Source organism: Pelecanus crispus, chromosome 3 (assembly GCF_030463565.1).
Source record: "Pelecanus crispus isolate bPelCri1 chromosome 3, bPelCri1.pri, whole genome shotgun sequence".
Lineage (NCBI taxonomy): Eukaryota > Metazoa > Chordata > Aves > Pelecaniformes > Pelecanidae > Pelecanus > Pelecanus crispus.
In genome coordinates, this window is record NC_134645.1 from 115,507,277 (window position 1) to 115,530,724 (window position 23,448).

The 23,448-nt window shown below is 47.0% G+C and overlaps 1 protein-coding gene across 1 annotated transcript in view; it reads left to right on the forward strand.

The window, feature by feature from the left end:
- The window catches only part of GRHL1 (grainyhead like transcription factor 1), a 46,256-nt gene that overhangs the window by 7,818 nt on the left and 14,990 nt on the right, over nucleotides 1-23,448 (forward strand). The window contains exons 4-9 of the mRNA XM_075707553.1: nucleotides 704-1,094; nucleotides 1,892-1,968; nucleotides 2,786-2,942; nucleotides 3,432-3,543; nucleotides 4,521-4,615; nucleotides 17,498-17,656. Of these exons, the coding sequence (XP_075563668.1) occupies nucleotides 704-1,094; nucleotides 1,892-1,968; nucleotides 2,786-2,942; nucleotides 3,432-3,543; nucleotides 4,521-4,615; nucleotides 17,498-17,656 (991 nt within the window). The remainder of the gene's footprint in view (nucleotides 1-703; nucleotides 1,095-1,891; nucleotides 1,969-2,785; nucleotides 2,943-3,431; nucleotides 3,544-4,520; nucleotides 4,616-17,497; nucleotides 17,657-23,448) is intronic.

Here is a 23,448-nt window from a genome sequence, read left to right on the forward strand (position 1 = left end):
TCTTCCAGTGGAACAAGCCAAACTGGCTCACCAGGAGGACAGGGGAGCATCTGAATTGGTGCAAAGAAGAGGGCAGGACCACGTTGTCGGGAGGGAGAAAGGGAGGGCAGGCTGACTTAGTGGCTACTAGCTATGAGGTCAGCTTAGCCACAGATCTCAGCGTCATTCTGGCAGAAATTAATGTGGTGGGGTGGAGAGTGTGAAGTTATGCAAACCACTCCAGGGAGTCTCAGTGTGGATTTTCTTGGGGGTTTGTGCATGAAAGAGGGGTGTAACTTCCCTATTAGTGCTTCCCGGGTGGTGTGCAGTCCTAGGGCAGAGGAACAGCAACCTTGTTCTCAGTCCTTCTCCAACCGCCAAAGAGCAGTTTCATGGAACCTGTGTGTGCTGATGCGTGGTGAGAAGGGCCTCAAAGCGCTTAGTTTTGGACCACTGTTTTCCAAGTAGTGAGAATCTGGGCTGTGAACCCTCACCCTTTGCTCCAGGGTAATTCATCTCCAAGGTGGGGTTGCTAGCAGTGGGTGAGGTTTCTTTTTTGAATGACTCTCAGCTTTTCAGGTTAGGAGTGAGCTGTTTTGCAGAAGGAGGGGAGTTGGTATCGGCTGTCCTTGTCCGAAAGGCTGAGAAGTATTTCTAGCTCTTGTTTCATGAGGAAAATGAGCTGTATAATTTATGCATGATTTTTTTTCCTTGTCCTTTAAAGGAACAGCATCCCAAACGTGACAGAACAGTCGCTTATTTCTGCTGGAGAAAACAGAGTCCAGGTTCTGAAAAATGTGCCTTTCAATATTGTCCTTCCACACACGCCCCAGATGGGCATGGACAAGAGAGGCCACCTTACAACCCCTGACACAACGGTCACCGTTTCAATTGCCACGATGCCCACCCATTCCATCAAAACGGAGACGCAGCCCCATGGCTTTGCAGTAGGCATCCCACCAAGCGTCTACCACCCCGAGCCCCCCGAGCGGGTGGTGGTCTTCGACAGGAACCTCAATCCCGACCAGTTCAGTTCCAACACCCAGCCTCAAAACTCCCAGAGGCGAACGCCAGACTCCACCTTCTCAGAGACTTTCAAGGAGGGCGTGCAAGAGGTACCAAGAGAGGCAGTCGCTGTGTGTGTGTGCGCGTGTGTCTTGATCTGGATGGAGAGATCCAGTTCCATCTTTAATTGTTCTTGTCACATGAGCCAGAAATCTGTCCAGTGATTCAGGAATAGACTTTCTCAGAAAGGTGCATAAGTATAATTTAGTAAATAAAACCTTCACAACATGAAATCATGATCGAAAGCAAGTGACTAATCTTACTAGTGACAGAGCCTTTGGCTTGCAGAGTGTGGAAATAGTTCTCTCGCTCTGCAGCAGTGGGCCAGGTTTTGCAAGAGTTCAGCACTCCTCAGTGCCTTTGCAGGTACCAAAGTGAAGTGACTATGTCTGTAAGCTTCCTTACTGCCAGTTTCTAGGTGTGGTGTGTGTCAGTGGAAAACAGCTGGTTTATTTAGGGGCCTTGAGTGAGAGTTAAACCTGGATGAAAATCTGTTTCTTGTTTCATGGTACCAACTGAAAACAACAGCGTAACCAGGTTTTGATTTTTAAGCCAGACCTCAAGGAACTGTGTAGCTAATGCCCTTTCTTTGAGATTTGGGAAAGCTTTAAAATGTTGCCCTAAGCTGACTCAGAAGGCTTGTGAGATGTTGTGCTTAGTTGACACCCAAAAGTTTTGCATTAAAACCCTGCTCAAGTGTTGTGTTTGTACAGACCAAAAATCAGTTGTTATCTGATGATGAATTTGCCTGTCAGAAGTTCTGTGGTAAAGAGTATCTGTTTAATCTTGACTTTTCTTGTTGCTGCTGTGTTAATTGTTGTGTTGTTTTGTTTTGTGTCTACCCCAGGTTTTCTTTCCTACTGAACTGAATCTCCGGATGGCCAACATGAATTCAGAAGATTATGTGTTTGACAGCATTTCTGGGTAATGCTTTAAGCCCCCTGCTTGCCTATATCCTCCTCTTCTCTTAAGTTGGCTTGTCCACGAGCAAGCAGTACAGCTCACTCCCGTCTGCACTGAGTCACTATCAGGCACTGGGGACGCTGTGGATCTCAAAACACAGTCGAAACACAACAGTGCCTGCTCGTTTGAATGTCACAGTTGAAAATCCTCCCTGTATCTTTAAGGAAAACTACATGCAGGGTTGGAAATACCACCCTGTTTCAGTCGATGTGCTTGTACCAACTCTCTGTCACATGGGAAGATGCAGTGCTGTCTGTCAGCTCTGCAGTGGTCTCATTGCTGGCTTCCACCTGTGTCCCTCTCCCTGGCCTGCTTGGCTTGTTTTACCCCTGTTGGAAATCTACAGCAGAAATAGGAAGCATGAAACTCATCTGAACTCCAAGGGAGGGGAATAAACTAGTTGTTTGGTTAGCTGCAGCTGACCAAGAGGAGAAGACCATGGCCACTGAATGGCTTATTATCTTGTGAATTTAATTTAATTGCTAATCAATACTTTTCTGTTCCATGAGAGCAGCTTGCTGCTCTTGGCCTGAATAGGGAGATTCCAGTCTTGCCTGCTGATGTATTTTGGAATTTAGCTTGCCAGGAACTTCTCTTAAATGTTCATTCATGAAGGAAATGGTTGAAAAAGGGGCTCATCCTGTTTTCCAACTTCCTTGCCTGTTGATGACTTAGTGAGTCAACTAACGACTTTGGAATTTCTCCAAATTAAATGTGGAACATTAAATCAGCTTTCCAGGAAAATGCCTTAGCAATCACTGCCCTCTTCGCTCCATAGGAATAACTTTGAATACACTTTGGAAGCCTCCAAGTCCCTCCGACAGAAGCCTGGGGACAGCACGATGACTTACCTGAATAAAGGTCAATTCTACCCAATCACACTGAAAGAAGTCAGCAGCAGTGAAGGAATCCATCACCCCATCAGTAAAGTCCGAGTGAGTGGCAGCTTTTGTGGTTTCTTGGGAAAGAGGGTGTGTACAATGGTAGCCTTGAAAACTCTCCCAAAGTGCAGTAATCTAAACCAGAGCATCAGCACTAAGGCCAGCTTACCTGCTCTCTTACGTCAGTATTCGTTCCTTTGCTGTCCACCTACTTCCAGACCAACCCATCCTGGCTCAGTCTGTTAAGAAGTGGTGTCAGCACTTGTGTAAAGGTGATGCAACACCTGGAATGAGATCCTTGAACTCCAGTTAGGAGAACAGTTCTGCTCATCTCTGTTTATGACCCAGAAAACCCTGCTGTGTGCCTTCCTCTTTGGCAGCAGTGTGCCAGGTATACTGCAGTGCAGTTGGAAAGCCTAAAGCAGAAAACCTGATACCAAGGAGAACTTCCAAAACAAATGTACTCTGTGGCCTTTTCTCTTTCACGTGTTTGCGTTTATTTTATTTTTTTTTTAATCTTGCCCTGTCACCCTCTCTTTTCAGAGTGTCATCATGGTTGTGTTTGCTGAAGACAAAACAAGAGAAGATCAGCTCAGACACTGGAAATACTGGCATTCAAGACAGCACACAGCCAAACAAAGATGCATTGACATAGGTAAGGAACATTCTCATTGCTGATGTCAAACTCGAAACCTAATTCCTTGGCAAGGTTTGGTTTTCTGCTAAAGCTTTGTTGTTTTAAGGAACCTATGGATCATGCTCTCTGCTATCCATAGCTTTGCTGAAAGCCTGGAGAGAGCTTTTGATTGCTTGGAGCTAATGCTGTAGTTTTTAGGACTCCTTAAAGAGGCTGATTTGTGGAGGATTTTGGTTGGTGAGCAATCTGAGTTTAGGGTTTTGCATTGGCAGATCTGATATCCCCCCTCCAAAATACAGTTGCTTTGGCATATCCTGGTGCTTGTAGCTAAATCGCAGCTTAGAGACTCTGTGGCTGTCCCAAATACTGTGTTTCTTCAAAGGACAAGATCCTCGTAGAAATACCTCGACACTAATGATCCTCCTTCCCACAGCTTCACTCACAACTTGTCTTTGGTACACATAAAAAAAAGAAAACACTGCAAATTTCCACTTGCCTCCAGACAAGGCTGGGGCTGGCTGGCTTCCAGCCTTCTCTGGCTGAAGGCTGGGTTGTACTCCTAGTCCCTTCCTTCTGTGAATAAAAGCAGGGATTAATCGCTTGGCACTTAAAGCAGACGCGCATGCAAATCTTTGTTTGTTATTGAAGGAGTTTTATTGAGAGCTTATGCCCTTGCCATAAAGGGTAGAGTTTCCCGCACATAGCAGGCTATGGCGCAGGACGTGGGATATTTGGGATGTCTGCCTTTCTCACTGGCGTTTCTAGTTTCAAATTTCTGCCGAGTCCCGTTTTCCTCCTCCTTCCTGTTTGTTGTATTTTGTTTTTGTACGAGGACCATTTCCAGCCTTTTTAATGATTCATTCTTAAGTACAGTTCAGCTTCTTTTGCCCACCAAGGGGTTGCTGAGGAGTTGTGGTTTCTGGCTGCTTTGTGTGATTAAGGACTCCAGATGTTATCGCCTCTTCCTCTCCCTCATGTATCCTTCTTTCTAACAGCTGACTACAAGGAGAGCTTCAACACCATCAGTAACATTGAGGAGATCGCGTACAATGCCATATCCTTCACTTGGGACATCAATGAGGAAGCAAAGGTATGTGACCACGTTTATATTTCCTGTCCTTTTAGCAGATTCAGGGGTTGGAGGAGGGGAAGGGTGTGTGGCCTACCTGGTGATTAGCATGTAACAAGTTTGTTTACGCTCTTACATTAGGCCAAACCTTCTGGCTGTTTCTTAAGAGGGTTTGCATGTGCAACTGTTAAGAGCTTTGCAACTGCTTTAAGGTTCTTGGCAGAACTGCCTACCTGACAGACAAGTACTGACAAAAGGAAGCGCCAAGCGTTTCCAGAGCAGATGAAGTGGTGCGGGAGGGGTGATGGAGCATAGCTGGGCTTGGCAGGGAGCACGGTGTCTTGGAGGATCCCTGCGGGAGGCGGGGGGGCAGCCACTGAGGGAGTTAAGGCTGTGGCAAGGGGCTTGCCTTTAGCAGAAGAGGGAGTAGCTGCTGCCATTGAGCTCCCAAAGCACGTGTTGCTGAAACCGCAGATCCCAACACCCAGTGACCTATTTCAAGTTAGAGCAGCCTCCTGGTGAACTCTAATATGATCTTTTTTCAGAACTGTTGAGCACTACAGTAGATGTGTAACTATGGGTAGCTTCCCTAGCTTGTAGCAGCTAGAAGCCACTCCAGCTTTTGAAAAAGGTCTGTGTATCTTCTGGGTGCCAGGACAGCAGGTCAGAGAGCGGAGCCATCTCCATTCCAAAGGCATTTCCCACCAGTTTGTTGCTGGAGTCAAAGTGCAAGAGTTTTCTTTGGAGAGTTTTGTTACTTCCTGGGTTTTTGTTAAAAATCGGGAACAGTTTCCTTCAATTTTTGGAGGCTTGCTGTTCCCTTGCTAGTACGTCACGTGCTAGTCACCAGCATCATAGAATCATGGGGAAAACTACTGGTGGCTGCAGAATGCCATGCCTCGCCTCGGGAGAGGCCTAGCTTAGGGGACATAGGAGCTCTTGGCAGACAATGCAAAGGTCCTCTGGAGATGTGTGCACCACTGTGTTCTGCAGGAGGCACAAGGGGTGGTGTCACTGCACAGAGCTCACTGTCACCACAAGCTTTACTCTGTGCAGCACAAAAGCTTTGGAGAAAAGAGAGAGGGAGGGGTTGTGTGGGGGCTGCTGTTGGGTTTCAGCTCTGTGGGAGAAGTTTGGGATGCTTGGCAGGCAGCAGCGAGGAGCTGTGTGTGCTGCTGATGAGAGAAAGTTCTGCCTTGCAGCATATGTGACATTACTTCTGAGGCTGGTGTTGGGTGCCAGGCTTCCCTGTTCACCAGATTTGGCTTCAGTCGGGTTGAGAGGGATGGCAGGGAGGGCCTTGCCTGCTGGAGGATGCTAAAAGGCCGATGTGATTTTTGAAGCATGAAGCACTTCGCTGTGTAAACAAACAGATGAAGCTTCAGAAGGGCTGTCAAAAGGAGGCAGTAAGTATTCCCAAAATGGCAAAATGGTATCCTGCTGCCATAGCCAGTCTGACATTGTCCCGTTCATGGAACTCTGGTAATTTGTGTCTGTGAGGTACTTGAGGGCTTAGGATTTGCATGTGGGGATGGCTCATGCAGACAGAGCCATGATTTCAGGTCCCCAAGGAGTCAGAAGCATTTTGCAGCTCTGCAGCTGCCTCTCTGCTGGCTGAGCCATCCTACAGCAGTAGGGATGGGCTGCTAACCCAGGAACAGGGCTTAGAGCTGGTGCTGAGAACCCTGTGGCTGCCCCAAGGAAAGCCATCCCTTCCCACCAGGTGACAAGAGCCCAGCCCTATGAAGCAGGTGGTTGTTGCCCAGGTGCTCTACAGACCCCTGAATGAGTAGTTGCAGTCCATAGTGAAATCACCAATAGCAGCTTGAAAAGGCACAAGGACCCTCAAGGTGGTATTTCAGCTCAGAGTTGAACTTCATGGGATGACGTGTGGGGAGGTGTAACCCAGACTGGTTTTGCAGCTACATAGGCAAATTTACCTCCAGATTCACAATCTTAGTGTGTGAGATCCATATACTCTGAGTATGGATTTGTATGAACCTGCAGAGAGTACTGTTGATACCAAGAGTGCAAGCCTAGGCTCCTGGGATCAGAGTCATATTAAAACAAAAAATACTCTGGAGTTCAGTGTTCAAAGAATTGGCGTTTTTAGCAAGTGCTCTGTTTAGGTGTCTGTTTAACTTTTTTTTTTTTTTTTTTTTTTTTCTCCTGAGTGGATGTGTTTTGTCAATGGTTGGATATCTCACCAGTAGAGCTGCAGTTCTTTCTCAACTCTTGTGATCTTATCAGGAGATGCCTGAGCCAATTTCAACAATTTTTATTGCATGGTTCATTTATCTTGCATGCTCGCTCTCTTTATCCCCCCCCGCCGCCCGCAATAGTCTTGAAGTATATGAAGAGAGCAGGCAACAAAGAGAGCCAAGTTTCTGATGCTACAGAAAGTTCTACACAGTAATAAATACAGCGTCTTACATTTAATAACAGCAGCAGTGTTGCATAGGTGATATGTTTAACCAGCTAGAAAGCCTTGATTTTAGAAACTTGCTCCCTGAGCCCTAGAGTCACCTGGACCAGAGCCAAATGAGTCTTCTGGGGTTGCTGCTTCTCCCATTTACCTCTTGCTCCCAGTTTGCTGTGGGAATGATTTGGTCCTGTGCAGCAGTGTCAAACAGGAGGTGATGAGGCTCTGCATCGGGGGTTTCTGATGTAATTACTCATTTAGGTACCTGGGGCTCTGGGTGTGTGTCAGATTTAAGGGAGAAATAGCATATTACATTATTATAATAGAAATTACCCCTAGCAGCTGTGGGACCAGGTACTTGCCCTTCTTGTGCTAGCCCTCATTGTGGGGATGTACAGGAATATAAGACCTCTGATGCTTTGTCAGGAGGGTGTCACCTGCTTGAGAGACTGCTTTGCCAGTCCCTTTGGGGTGCTTCAGGGTTTTTGTAAAATACAGCTTTCTGGTAAAGAAACACTGTTTTCAGGCAATACGAGTCATGTGCTCACTCTGTAGCAAGGAAAATGTGTGGATTTTGCAGCTGTGGAGTTGGGGAATGGAAAGGATGTTTGAGATGCTCTCAGCAACCAATATTTCCCAGTTGCATTGTGCTTGGAGAGCTGAGGGCAACTCCAGGGCTTTGGATGCCAGATGCAGCAGGCAGGTCTGGCTCTGCATGGATGGAGTTGTCACACAGCTGGCTGTGTTGGCGTGCTGTTTGTGAGCCCGTGTGTGTAGAAACCGGGAGTATTTCATGCATGACAGACACTTCCCACTCTGGGATCAGACAGTGTCCATGGGTTTCGGAGCAAATGCTGTGTGCTTCTTTCTGGCAGCTCCTCTCTGCCCTCTTCTGTTGCTTTGGGACATCACAGGAGCTGCTAGAAGCAGCTGCTTTATAGAAGAGTGATGGGTTAAGTATTCTCTGACCTTTGGAAGAGTGTGTTCAAGCTGGAAAAGGGCCCAGGAACCAAAGTCTACTTGCTCTGAGACAGTGAAGGGAGCTGAGGGTGGGGAGGAAGGCCAGGCTTTGAGAGGGAAAGACTGACTGCCCTGAACTGTTGCTCCTAAGATTGGAAGGAGAGCCGAGGGTAGGGTTAGAAGGATTGACAGGAGACACTGTGGAGTGGGGAAGCGGTGATTCAGGTGGGCTTGAACCGTGTTAGAGGTGAGGTCTGACCCCAATCACCTGACAGACCAGGGGAGGGGAAGAATTGGATGAGGAGACAATCATGCTTTGTGAAAAGAAAGGGGGGAGATGGTCAACTGGGAAATTAGTTGATGAACTGGTGAGTTGTTGAATGGGATATTTAGGAAAGCCAGTACAGCTACTCAGTCAGGAGCCATCCTGGCTGGGTGGAAGCGTGGTCCGATGAGTCTGACAAAGATGTGTAGCTGATACTCGCTTGCATGCAACAGGTAATGCCAGAGTTACCCTGAGGCTTGTGGAGACTTCAAACAGTTTCCCACCCTGTCCTGGATGTCTGCTGTGTTGGGCAGACAGTCGAGGTGGGGTTCTTCTGCTGCAAAGAAGCTTTTAGATGTCTGAACACAAGCTCGTCATCTTTTGCTTCTATGACTTCATTAGGGATGGGGTGTCTAGAACTGGGATAGAGCTTCTTCTGGAGGCTCCTGCCCCTCCTCGATGACTGAGCAGGCTTGGCCATCTTTAAGATCAGGGGATTTTGAAGGTAGGGAAGAGGAATCCTATCCTTGCAGCCCTTTTTGTGTCTTTGACCTCCATATGTCAATCAGGAGAAGCATTTGTAGGTTCAGGTCATGAGTTTTTGAGGCTGGGAACCATCTCTTTCCAGGTCTGTACAGCATGCCCAGTTCTCCTTCTCTTGGTTGGTACCCATTAGAGGCCTTTTAATGAAAATTGCAACTGCGTGCATGGTTAAGTGCACATTTCTTTTGCGCGTTTCCTGCTACTCTTCATAATGCTGGCCATTGTCCTGTTACCTCTGTTGTGTTACCCGTTAGGCTGTGAAGCAAATTCTCTATGCCTTAACTTTGGCCTGCGGACATGGCCTGCTCTCAGGTCAGTGGCAGTTGAACAATCTGGACAGATCAGTTTCCCCAGGGTTAACTGGCTTTGCTGGATCCCGCTTTGTTCAAATCCCGTCTGAGCTCCTGCCTCGTGGAGCAGGAGGGTTGAGGCCTCATGTCTGAACAGAGCAAGGTGTTGTCTGCACAGTGATTACAAGAGCCTTGTTGCCCCATTTTTGTAGTCCTAACAGTGCAAGGACCCTGCTGTTGTGCTGGGGCACCCGTTCCGTGCCTGCCAATGGGTCACTTTTGAAACGTAGCGTTGCTTCCAGCAGCTTCCAGAGAAGGGCCCCTGTGGAGGTGGTCTGTTTGGCTTGCTTTAGGCTGGGTGGTGGGACTGTAGCCAAAAATGATGTCACTGCACATTAAGGGCTCTGTTGTCCTCCCACTCCTTCCCTCCAGGAAGAAAAAAAAAAAAGCAGCATTGTAAGCCAGATGCTCTGTGTGAAAAGACCCTTTCTACTAAAAAGGGATACATGGTGAGGGTGTAATGGGCATTTTGAGCTGGAGAATATCATGGTAGAGCTTTTTGCTGTCTTTCCACCAAAGGGAAGGTGCTGTGGTATCTCTTAAGTGACTCCCTGAATGACAGAGCAATTAAACAGTGCTTTTTTTTTTTCGGTCTACAAAAGGTGGAATGGTCCTGTATTAAGATAATGTGCAGCTAATTTGGGTTGGCCTTTTGAAATAGCAGATTGGGCAACAAGGGTGGTCTTCTGGCAGATCCTCATGTGTGTTGACTGAAGTTCTTGGGTAGGATTTTTTGTTCAGATGAGCTCAATTTTTGGAGAGGGTGGATCTCTTGCTACAACTTGAAGTAAGGCTGGGGTGTACACCGCTGATGTATTTTAAGAGTTTATTCTGGCATAATCCTCACTTGGTGTTCACTGTAGGAAGAATTTCACCTTTTTTGATTGATGAATATTGCATGCATTTATATGAATGCCATTGTAATGAAACGGCAGTCATATGCCTCATTAAAGAAGGTGTTGCCACCTTCAGCAGCATTGAGGAGGTACAGGTTTGGCTAGTTGGAAATGAAACTATGAAATGTGATGAGTCAAACATACTTAAAGGAAAGAGATTGGTTTGAAGCCAAGGCTGGAGACCACAAGTACTTTGAGGCACAAGTACACACAGCCTTTGGAGCAGTGACATAGGAAAGTCATAGCCAGTATTGCTTACCTGCCTCTTAAGGCACACCTCTCCCTACTCTGTCCTGGGTTTCCTTAAAAATAAGCATGTGTTGCCCTTGACTTGAAGCATTGCAAATTAGAAGCAGGTTTTCAACTCACAGTTTTTCTTGGTGTCCCAAACTCCACCATCCATCTGGTCTTCCAACCAGCTATGGAGCTCACATTGTATTTCCTAAAGCTGAAAGAAAAGTCTTCCCAACATTAGCTTTTCTATAGAGAAAACTGGGAGGTGATTCACCACAATCCCCTCCCCCCCTTTCCCTTATATACTTGATGGCAACACTTCCTTTCCAGCCATTTTTGTGCCTTTGTAGACTTAATTCTTTCAGTTTTGTGTTGGTGTTGTTTTTTTCATTGTTGTTTGTTTTGGGAGTTTGGTTTGTTCGTTTGGGGGGGGTAGGTTGTTTTTGGGGGGGTGGTTTTGTTTGGTTGTTTACATATTTCCACTTTTTTGCCAAACTGCTGTGTTTACTTTCTTTCCAACCAACCTAACAAAAGCTGACACCTGGCTTCGCACCTTTATCTTATCAGAGCGTGGGGTGGCAGGAAGCATCAGTAGGACTGGGAACCTCTATCCCCAGGTTTCCCATGTGTTGCAAGTGGAGACGCTCCTGTATTTCCTTGCCTCAGAAGAGGCTGGAATAACAATCAGCATTGCTCTTTGTGAGCAGGAATATGTATTTTCCTTTCATTACCATTCATTTTTGGTTTTTTGATGGAGTGAACTTGCTAGGAGGATGTTCTCTTATCCGGGGCTGGGTCATATTTCCCGCTTGGCGTTCCTTGGCGTGGTGTGGGACCCACAATGTGTTTTGTGTCAGTCACCCAAATTGGGCTTGGTAGGACTGAATGCAAACTAACTTCCGCGGGCTGTGAGCAGGATGGTGCTGGGTCTGGCTGAGCAGAGCTGGAATGGATGCGGCCCTGTCGCACATCTGCCAGACAAGCCTTATTTGGAGCGTCCGATCCCAAAGGCAGGAGGCGGCTGGGGAGCCCACAGGTGCACGAGTTGCCCAATTTTTTTATCTGTCTTTCCTGGCTTGCCTCCTGCTGATGCAAAACCTGTGGTGCATGTGGGAGGTGAAGAAACGAATGTGAGAGCAGTAAGATCAGTCACCTCTCAGGTGATCTGTAGCAAGCTTTTTTTTTTTTTTTTTTTCCCCTCCTTCTTTTGAAGACAGAACAGTCTTCCCAGCGCTGCTTTCTTAGGACGTGCCTCCGCGGATGCGTGCAGGCAGACCTATGCTTGCCCTGCCTGCACTCCAAGCTGCCTGGCCGTGACCCAGTGCCAATCCTGGAAGCCACATAGCTGTGTTAGCACAGCGCAGTGCCCAGCCTGACAGCCCTGCCTCTCGAAGGGCTCGGAGGCTGCGCTGGTGCAATTTGTAAGGCTTTTGGGCTGCAGGTGACTTGCATCCAGCCAGCTCACAGTGTAGGTGAAGCATGTTAAGGCCTATCTGGTATACACCCATGTGGACAGATCTTTAGGAAAAGACCCTTTGTTTTTCTCTTTTATGTTTATATTTGTCCAAGTCTCTAAAGAAACCACATGGTTTCAGCCACCAGCATTTAAATAACAACCTTTGAGCTTCCGGGTAATTTTTCTTCTAGTGGAGGGCTGATAAATGAGTTGTTTGTGGAATTTGGGCCTAGGGCTGCTCCTTCAGCTAGCCAGCAAGGAGTGCTGTGACCAAATGGCTGCATACCCCCGAATTGCACACACATCTGTGGGAGACCAAGCAACCTGGTGGCTGCTGGGCTTTGCACTGACATTCCCAGAATTCCTGCTGGCAGCCGGGGTGGGGAGCGGCTGTGTCCTGGCGTTGGCGGTAGCTGTGCAGCTTTCCGCTCCCTAGTGTTGGATGGTGCGTGTCTTGGTTCTCCGAGGGAGTCTGTGCAGGCGGTGGAGGAGGGAGTTGTTCATGTCATCTGGTCCATACCCAAGCCCTGTTGCTTAGGTCTGATGGATCCTCTACCTTATTTGTTCCTCTGGTTTTTAATCTGCTGTTGTAGCCTCAAAGGCTCCTCTTCACGTCAGTTTGTTTGAGGGTTTGTGTGACCCCTTGTCCTGTAAAAAGTGGAAATAACACGTAGATCAAGTTGGCTGTGCAGTGACTGCTGCCCTCCCCAGCCAGAGAGCACAGGAACGGCCTTGCTGCTCCGGGGGGAAGCAAAGGGAGACGCAGCGTAGGTCCTGTGGCTCCTGTTGTGTTGGGGAAGTCCCAGGACACGCTGGAATCCCTTTGCCTACTGCGTCTTGGGCAGGAGGATGAAATTATTTAGCCACGGTCAAGAAAAACAGTATCCAACTGCATTCCCTGGAAAGAAGCTCATCACAGTTTCACCTGTCCCTGGTTGTTACATTGTAGGCTCCAAACTCTGTATTCTGTCCAAACACAGTAATCCAAAATCAAAAGCATCCTGACAATTTTAAGTTGAACATAACATTAAAAAGAGAGGCTTGCCTACTAGCACTAGAAAAGAGCTGAAGTTTTATCTGAATTCTCAGTAGAGAAAGAAATACCCAGTGGACTTGCATTATGGAGTGATGTCTTCATCCTCTGGGTACAAAAAATATAATGGAGCATAAATAGGAGGAGGTGAATTCAATTTACCTGTCTTCTATTGAAATGAAAGCCATGTGGAGCAAGGTGATCAGACTGGAATAGTCCCAGGTCCATCTGTGTAGGGTCTTATCCAGAAGGACGTGCAAGACTTTGCTCGGCAGGGAGATCTGTTACATGGCCATTACAGTCTTATCCGTGCCTGGGTTTGCTGGGGACTGGCCAGAGCTCACAGCGTGCTAATACCCATCCGAGTTGCTTGCCTTTACCTATGGCAACTCCAGACATTGTTGATGTGTACCTACATAGCGTTCCTTTTCAACTTTGCTTTCCAGTGAGTCAGAAGAGGCTGTACAAGGCGATGTTTCATCTAAAGCTGCTGCATACGTAGCCTTTGGTCTAATCAAAATTGCTGGTGCTTTTTGTGTGACAAAAGAGCACAGCATCCAAGATAAACCGAGGAGAGGAGATCTGGGTATGCAAGCCTTCATTGAAAAAAGGCATCTTTCATCTCGCTGACAGCAAGGTTCCTGCAGCGCTTTGATTGCCCTTTAATTATGCCTGTTTTTCCTGGTTTGTTTGAAAGGCAGATCTTGTTAGAAAAAGGTGCTGTGTGGAAAGAACTTGGCTGTCTCTGCTGCCCTTCCTTGAGGGCACACAGCAGAGCTGCCAGATTAATTTTTTTTTCTGCATTATTAAAATGGAAGATTGTTTCTTGTAGATTTGAACGTAGGCACAGTGTGTTTCTCCTGAGTTAGGCGAGGAGGGGTGTGAGTGGTCGGGCGGTTAAAGCAGACTGAGAAGTCATGAGGTCTGGCTTCTTCCCACGCTGACTTCCAGTGTGATCCCGGAGGAGGTGCTTTAATCCTCCTGCCTTCGGTCTTTTGTTGTGTGTGGCTGGGCTGCGGCTCGTCTGCTGCAAAGGCTGCAGGAAACCCAACCTGGTGTTGGATGGAGGAGGGTCTGTAGCATGTTGGGGTGAACGTCACCAGATGTGGGGGGATTAACAGCTCGTACAGGTTTCATGCTGTTTGGTGTTTTATCTTTAAACGTCACCATTGTGGAGCCATTTGTCTTGATGAGAATCTCAGCTTTCATTAATAATAATAAAAAAGCATGAAATAAATCAGCAAAAAAAGAAAAGGAAAATAAAGCCTGGCTTTGGTTGGAGAGAAAAGCCTGGACATATGATTCAAATATAGACTAAAGGCTTAACTGCCAAGCAAACTAAATAACTTGAGAACAGGTTTCTAATCCTTTTGGAAATCTCAGTTTTAAAGAAAATCTGCCTAACTTTTGAGGGCTTGACTCATGTTTGTAAGTGCTCGGGCTTGACAATGCTCTATTTTTAAGTGCTGTCTTTACGTTGAATCTTGGGAGGTGAGATGAAAATGGTTGTGTGTGGTTTTTTGGTTTTTTTTTAAAAGTAACAACAAATCTTAATATAGCTGAGAATGCGGAACTGCCCTTAGAAAAATAGGTTGGACACATGAAAAGGAATCTTGCTCAGCAGGCTGAAGACGCAGAGCAACTTCTGCGGTTACGTTTTTCTTTCTTCTGGCAATTTTGGGGTGGGGATGTAGCTGGCACAGTCACTTGGCCTTACGTTTCTCTTCGAACACAAGTCAAATCTTCCTGAACAAAAAGCAACTGGCTTGAAACTGTTTTCACCCAAACTGGAAAAGCTGTTTGCTATATCTCTGGTTTTGTGGAACTTGAGGTAACCTGAAGTTGCTCAAAAATAGGAGTTGCAGGATGGGTAGGGAGAAGTAGATGATCCTTTTGAACTGAAATGGCTTTGTATGAACAGGAGAAGACAGTCTGGCGCTCTGTTGCTTCAGAGAGGTGATTAGGTTTTTAGTTGTCATCTTCTACCCAGAGTCCCAAAGACTTAAATGGCATGGAAATGAAGTCAGCTGCTCAAAGCCAAAAGTAATCAAATGAGGAGACTCTAAAGTAGGAGGATAATCTTTGTCATCTGACAGGTAATCCCAAATTCCCATGGGATACCCATGCAGCTCTGCTGCTGTAGCATGTCTGTTGTGCTGAGACCAACGCTTCTACCTTGAGCCCAGCACGCTGCGTGGGCTTTGTGTGGCTGGTAAGCCATGAACACTGAAAATGTAGACCTGAATTACCGGGTAAAGAAGTGACAACACTTGCTAGGGAACTGATGGACGATGCTGCATATTGAGTCTGCTGGTGTCCAGTAGTGTGAAATTCAAGCAAGGGAATTCACAGAAATTTTGAGGCTGTGGTGGACCTGCTGGCATGGCTGCTCGGGCATGTTTTCTTGAAGACCGCAGTCATTTCTTCATACAGACATGAGAGTTGTGTGTGAATATTCAGTATGGGTAAATAAATTTAAAATTAAAATTTAACATGTAAAAATATGCAAACACCAGAGCTGAGGCTCTTTTTAAAAAATAACCCCCCTGCTCAGGGAACACAATTATTTAGGCTGTGCATACATCTGATTACCTAGCTCCGAAGTGGGTGAAAGCAGCTCTTCAAACTCCTTGAAGCTTTCCCCCAGGGCGTGCCAGCGCCGCAAGCAAAATGTCCTTGTAAAGCTGAAGTTAGCAAAAAGGGAAGGGGGGTGGATAAAAGCTGGGTTAGTCTGGGGAAGATCGAGAAGTGCTTCTTTTAAAATAATTTTCCTGGCTGCAATTTGGGATGTATTTAATGCTTTCCAAAAAGTCATCTTGGAACAACACGGTTTTGGGATGCTGAGACACAGGCTGGAAGGTGAGCGGGCATTGAGTGCTGGCTCACCTTCAGCGCCGCTGTCCCTGCACGTTGTCCTGGCTGGGGCCACCGCAGAACAAGCGGTGCAGGTTGGGGTGGCTGGGGATGGGGCTCTGCCGGCATGCCGTGCTGGTGTGAGTTAGATGTCGTTTTACACGTTTCCATTTCCCTTTGCACAGGCGGGACTCGGTGAGGGCATTGCCAGCTCTGTGAGACCGTGTGTGTGCACAAGGGGAAGGGATGGGGACTGCTTGCTGAGCTGGTGTGCCAGCAGCTGTCTCCCTGCTCTGGGGCAGCTGGTGCTTACAAGGGCTGCAAGAAATTGCATGTGAATCTTGAACATTCAGACAAGTTATTACGAGAGAAGATGTTTATCTATACTACTCTTTCCACCCCCCTACCCCCCTCGGGCTTTTTATACTGCTGTGTTATATATGGAAAAAAAAAAAAAAGAGCTTATATCCCTAATCTGGTGATGGTTATTACATTTCCATTTCCCCTCTTTTGTTAAGACTAGTAAAGGATGTTGCAGAACCTGTGTGAAGAAGCCCATGATAAGCAATTTGCAAAACCGCAAATCCAACCCAAACCCCTAAACTTTTGGAAACCTACCTTGAGACTTTGCAACACTGGGACGGCTCCGGGAGGTGGCACTAACTCACTGCAGAGACTGTCTAACGGGTGCTTCGTGGTAGTAGCACGATAAGTGAGCGATCGGGTGGTGGGACAGTATTCCTGCAAATTCTCTGGCAAGGTGCTTCTGACTCCCAAGGCTTTGATTTATTTTATTTACTTTTTTTTTCTTTTTTTTTTTTTTTTTTAGCAGTGGGTTCCCAGCTTTATTCTTGAGGCAGAGAGGAGAGTAGCCACTGCAGGTCTTGGTAGCTCATAAATTCCTGGTAAATTAATCATTGCAGCTTCTTCTGAGACATGCCAATAATGAGCATTGTGTCTGGAGAAAAGCCTAGCACACAGCAAGCCCATGTTCTGGATACAAAGTATTCTGGTTGATCTGTTCATATCCGCACAAGGGTATTTCTTCCTTCTGTTAAGCAGCATTGGACTTGTTCTCTGGTTGTGGATTTGTGTTTGGTGGGTTTTTTTTTTTTCAGGCAATTATGAAAATGAAATTAGATGTGTTGAAAATCACCCTTAATTAATTTTTCCCATAATTCAGTTTTTTATTAGAATAATGAAAATACTACTTTTTCCCTTTTGATCTGAACATTAACAGGGTATTGTAGGTCTTACTGGGGAATATTCAAAATGGTGTTCATCTTTAAGTGTAAAGCCCAGGAACTCTTTCACTGAAATAATGGCATTATTCTTGTGTTTAAAGATAACATTTTGCCTAATATTTTTTAAAAACTTTTAATACCATTCACAAAAAAAAAAAACCAACCCAACAAAAAACTCTCAAGTAGTTTCAAGCATAAGCTGTGCTTGCAGCAGCTAATGTAAAACTCGGGGAAAGCTTTGTTTTAACTTGCCCAAGGTAAAGTTCTTACCAAGGTGGTAAAACATTGGCCAGTGAAGGCTGGGGTGTAGGAGGATTCCTGTTGCTAAAAGTTTGATGACGACATTTGAGATCTCTTGGGTGGAAATATCTGGGGAAGATGGGTGGAGTCTTCATGAAGTTTGGAGAGTTTGTTGAAATTCATTCTGGACAAAGTGGCTTTGTCCCCTATAATGGCTTATATAAAGAATTAAGAATGCCATACTGCTTCTTGGGGATTTTACCTGATCTCTCAGAAGACAGAAGGTCCTGTTTGTAGTAGCAAGTACCAGCATTTAGATCTCAGCAGTCACCGAGTAGTGCCTTGTTCAGCAGCCAGCCAGGAGTCTGCATGTCACTACTGATGTGTGCTGCTTTCCTCTTCTGCAGGTTTTCATTTCTGTGAACTGCCTCAGCACAGATTTCTCCTCTCAGAAGGGAGTTAAAGGCCTGCCCCTGAATCTTCAGATCGACACCTACAGCTACAATAACAGGAGTAACAAACCTGTCCACAGAGCCTACTGCCAGATTAAAGTCTTCTGCGACAAGGTAAGGTTGGGTCAATGTGCCAGTGACCTTTTGGGAAAGGCTGTTCCACAGCTTAGCTGTATTTCCCCCCCCCCCCCCTTCCTTCGAATTCTGCTGTTTGCTATTTTGGCTCACTGAGGACTGCTGTCTGTGTTCAGCCTTTGCAAATTAAAAATTTCAACCCCTTCTACTTGGCTCATAGCTGTTACAATGACCTCAGATAAATTTGCTGCTTTCAAAATGCTGGAGCTCTGAGAAGTGTTCCTGAGCATTGACTTGGGAGAAAGGTCAGTCAGTGGCAGAAGACTGACTGTTGGTACTCCAGACACTGGGAAATCCTGCAGAGTGCATTCAGTAGGAGAAATCATTACAATTAATTGGAGCAAGTGGAGGCTTGTCTTTTTGCCTAAGCTATGTTATGTTCATTCTTTTAAATTTCTTTGTGTGTTCTTACTGCATTTGTTGTTAAAAAAACCCCAACAACTTGCACATCTTGTGAACAGAAGATATTTCTGTTTTCATTGTGCCCCTGTGAGATACAGCAGTATAACGAAGCCCGGTTACAAGTTGGATGGGTGCTGTAATTTGACTGCTCTACCTAATGCATTTAGCACACAGAGAATTAACACCTTTCCCAAAGCCACTGTTCACCTGAAGCTGTGAAAGAAACACAGCAGGAGCTGAGCTGAAAGCAGTTGTAAAAGCTTAACTGAGTTTGCAAAGGAAGGTCGTTTCCCCAATCTTTGTAACCTATTCCTGTCAGAACAGTCTTTTGAAGGACCCAGAGCAAGTAATGTGCAATGTTACTATTTCCAGAGCAACCAAGATCTTTCTAGGCTGGGATGAGTGCTGCCCAGACTTCCCCAGTTCCTCTTTTGATCACTGAACCACTCTGACGTCCTGTTTTGCTGGCATCCTACTTGATTAGGGCCTCTCATTCTTTGCCTCCAGACTTTGTCTTCATTGCATGGACTCTTTGCAAGTGAGATCTCAAATACCTCTCTTGTGCAGCTGCAGGTCTGAGACGGGCTCGTGGCCCCCACTCTTGAGTCCTGTGCTAGCTTTGCACCAGTCACAACTGTGCAGCCTTGCCTTGTCATCCCCCAGGGGACTGCCACAAAGATTCATCTCGCAAGCTATTGCTCTGCCTCCACTTACCTCCCAAAATATCTGGAGCCCTCTACAGTCTGCCTCTGCTGTAGTATCCCATTGACTTGTCCTGCCACATTGTACGGCCCATCTGTATGCTTTTAATAGGCTCTTCTGCTTTTCTGCATGGCTGGGAGAAGCTGCCTGCAGCTGCCTGCCAGTGTAAAGCTACTTAGTCATCTTCCTTCAAGTGCCTCCTGAGATGTCTCCTGTTGTGATGATTTCTGCAAAGAATTTACCAGGGAGTTAATGAACGCTCTCCAGAGCTATCTTAAAGACTTGCCAGTAAGCCTAAGAAGCTTGGGTCTCATGGGCTTTCTTCAGGCCTTCCCCCCACCCCCTTCTTTTTTTTTTTCTTTTTCCTCCTCTAAAATGAGACTAAGGCAAGTGTGTCATCTAAAGCTCTTTCATTATCTGAGAGTCTTGTGTGTTAGCAACCTGTATTCTCTGCAATAACAGTGAGTATAGACTTGCTGCAGGGAAGGGGGGGATCTTTTACTCATAAGTTATCCAGTCAATTACTGACACTGTGCTGAAATTACTGACAGGCTTGCGCCACTGCTGATCAGACAAATCGGTTAATAAAAGGGCAGACATGCAGTCATTACATAGCTTAAAGGAGACCATTTGAATCTATACCATAAACTTCAGCAAATTTAGTGGTACAGTAATGCCAGGGTATCTTTTATTTTCCTTTGGGATTTTGACCTTTTCTCCTGATTTATGCCTCCAGATACTTTGCAAATTGTAACTGAATTAAAAGAGGAGGGAGGGGAAGGAGAAAAGACTACTTTTCTGTATTTAATCTGACTGTTGTTCATTCTGTGAATCATAGGATCATTTAGGTTGGAAAAGACCTTTAAGATCATCAAGTCCAACCATTAACCTAACACTACCATGTCCACCACTAAACCAATTAAGGGTAGAGTAATAGTTAATTTCATGTTTCCTGGCTTGGTGGCTGGATTATTTTTTAATGAAACTAAAAACTAGGAATCATTAAGGTTGGAAAGGACCTCTTAAGATCATCAGTCCAACCATCAACCCAGCACCACCATGCCATCTAAACCATGTCCCTAAGTGCCAACACCTACATGTTTTTTGAACACCTCCAGGGATGGGGACTCCACCACCTCTCCGGGCAGCCTGTTCCAATGCTTGACCACTCTTTCAGTAAAGAAATTTCTCCTAATATCCAATGTAAACCTCCCCTGGCGCAACTTGAGGCCATTTCCTCTCATCAACACCCACCCCACTACAACCTCCTTTCAGGTAGTTGTGAAGAGCAATAAGGTCTCCCCTCAGCCTCCTCTTCTCCAGGCTAAACAACCCTAGTTCTCTCAGCCGCTCCTCATAAGGCCTGTGCTCCAGACCCTTCACCAGCTTCATTGCCCTTCTCTGAACACACTCCAGCACCTCAATGTCTTTCTTGTATTGAGGGGCCCAAAACTGGACACAGTATTCCAGGTGTGGCCTCACCAGTGCTGAGTACAGGGGAACAATCGCCTCCCTGCTCCTGCTGGCCACACTATTCCTGATACAAGCCACGATGCTGTTGGCCTTCTTGGCCACCTGGGCACACTGCTGGCTCATGTTCAGCCAGCTGTCAACCAACACCCCCAGGTCCTTTTCCGCCAGGCAGCTTTCCAGCCACTCTTCCTCAAGCCTGTAGCGTTGCATGGGGTTGTTGTGACCCAAGTGCATGACCCAGCACTTAGCCTTGTTGAACCTCATACAGTTGGCCTTGGCCCATTGATCCAGCCTGTCCAGATGGCAGGGCCATCCTACCCTCGAGCAGATTGATGCTCCCACCCAGTTTGGTGTCATCTGCAAACTTACTGAGGGTGCACTCAATCCCCTCATCCAGATCGTTGATAAAGATATTAACCAGAGCTGGCATCAAAACTGAGCCCTGGGGAACACCACTTGTGACCGGTCACCAACTGGATTTAACTCCTTTCACCACAACTCTTTGGGCTCAGCCACCCAGACAGTGTTTTACCCAGTGAAGAGTACACCTGCCTGAGCCATGAGCTGCCAGCTTCCCTAGGAGAATGCTGTGGGAGACAGTGTCAAAGGCTTTGCTAAAGTCCGGGTGGATGACATCCACAGTCTTTCCTTCATCCACTAGGCGGGTCACCAGGTCATAGAAGGAGATCAGGTTGGTCAAGCAGGACCTGCCTTTCATGAACCCATGCTGGCTGGGCCTGATCCCCTGGTTGACCGGCACATGCCTGTTGAGCGCACTAAAGATGAACCGCTCCATGATCTTCCCCAGCACCGAGGTCAGGCTGACAGGCCTGTAGTTCCCCAGATCCTCCTTCCAGCCCTTCCTGTAGATGGGCGTCACATTGGCAAGCCTCCAGTCATCAGGGACCTCCCCTGTTAACCAGGGCTGCTGATAGATGATGGAGAGTGGCTTGGCAAGCTCCTCCACCAGCTCCCTCAGTACTCTTGGGTGGATCCCATCCGGCCCCATAGACTTGTGAGTGTCCAAGTCGTGTAGCAGGTCATTAACTGCTTCCTCCTGGATTATGGGGACTTCATTCTGCTCTCTGTCCCTGTCTTCCAGCTCAGGGGGTTGAATACTGTGGGCATAACTGGTCTGGCTATTAAAGACTGAGACAAAGGTGGCATTAAGTACCTCAGCCTTTTCCTCATCCTTGGTGTCAATGTTTCCCCCCCACTGCATCCAGTAAAGGATGGAGATTCTCCTTGGTCTCTTTTTGTTGTTAATGTATTTGTAAAATCATTTTTTATTATCTCTTATAACAGTGGCCAGATTGAGTTCTAGCTGGGCTTTTGCCTTTCTAATTCTCTCTCTGCAGGACATAACAAGATCCCTATACTCCTCCTGAGTTGCCTGCCCCTTCTTCCAAAAGTGGTAAACTCTCCTTTTTTCCCTGAGTCCCAGCAAAAGCTCCCTGTTCAGCCAGGCCGGTCGTCTTCCCTGCCAGTTCATCTTACGACACATGGGGACAGCCTGCTCCTGCGCCTTTAAGACCTCCTTCTTGAGGAAGGCCCAGACTTCCTGGACCCCTTTGCCCTTCAGGACTGTCTCCCAAGGGACTTTCCCAACCAGTGTCCTGAACAGGCCAATGTCTGCCCTCTGGAAGACCATGGTAGTGGTTTTGCTGGCCCCACTCCTTGTTTCGCCAAGAATTGAGAACTCTATCATATCATGTGCGCTAAGCCCAAGATGGCCACCAGCCACAACATCTCTCATGAGTCCTTCTCTATTTGTAAACAGCTGCATCAGGAAGTTACCTTCCACACACTCCAGGAACATCCTAGACTGTTTCCTCTCTGCTTTGTTGTATTTCCATCAGATGTCCAGCAAGTCGAAGTCCCCCACAAGAACAAGAGCTAGCGATTGTGAGACTTCTGCCAGCCACTTATAGAATGCTTCATCTACCTCTTCATCCTGGTTGGGTGGTCTGTAACAGACTCCGAGCAGGATATCTGCCTTGTTGGCCTTCCCCCTCATCCTTACCCATAAGCGCTCAACCTTATCATCACAATTGTTGAGCTCTATACAATTGAAACATTCCCTAACATACAGAGCTACCCCACTGCCTCTCCTTCCTTGCCTATCCCTTCTGAAGAGCTTCTAGCCATCCAGTGCAGCACTCTAGTCATGAGAGTCATCCCACCATGTTTCTGTGATGACGACTAAGTCATAGCTGTCATGCTGCACGATTGCTTCCAGCTCCTCCTATTTGTTGCCCATGCAGCCAATGTGAGGTTGGTTCCTGAAGATTGCAATTTGCATTTATAAAAATGGTGTTGAAGTTTGCTGCCTTTCAGATCTGGTCCAGGCCTGGCAATGAGAGCTGGGGACAGAGTCCAACAAGCTGAATACTGTTTGTCACTGCATTGAATCAAACTCTGTACTCAAACGCTTGTCTGAGGCCCTGGGCGAGTGCTCCTTTGAGCAGACCTGTGTCCTTACAGCTGCAGGTACTGATTCATTGTGGTGGGTTGACCCTGGCTGGATGCCAGGTGCCCACCAAAGCTGCTCTATCACTCCCCTCCTCAGCGGCAGGGGAGAGAAAATATAATGAAAGGTTGGTGGGTCAAGATGAGGACAGGGAGAGATCATTCACCAATTACAGTCATGGGCAAAACAGACTCAGCTTGGGGAAATCAGTTTATTACTAATGAAATTAGAGTAGGATAACAAGAAATAAAAACTAAATCTTAAAACACCTTCCCCCCACCCCTCCCTTCTTCCTGGGCTCAACTTCACTCCTGATTTTCTCTACCCTCCTCCCCCCGGGGTAGTGCAGGGGGTCAGGGAATGGGGGTTGCAGTCAGCTCATCACACATTGTCTGCACTGCTCCTTCCTTCGCGGGGGGAGGACTTCTCACACTCTTCCCCTGCTCCAGCGTGGGGTCCCTCCTACGGGAGACAGTCCTCCACGAACTTCTCCAATGTGTGTCCTTCCCACAGGCTGCAGTTCTTTACAAACTGCTCCAGCGTGGGTCCCTTCCATGGGGTGCAGTCCTTCAGGAACAGACTGCTCCAGCGTGGGTCCCACACAGGGTCACAAGTCCTGCCAGCAAACCTTCTCCAGCATGGGCTCCTCTCTCTCCACGGGTCCACAGCTCCTGCCAGGAGCCTGCTCCAGCATGGGCTTCCCACGGGGACACAGCTTCCTTTG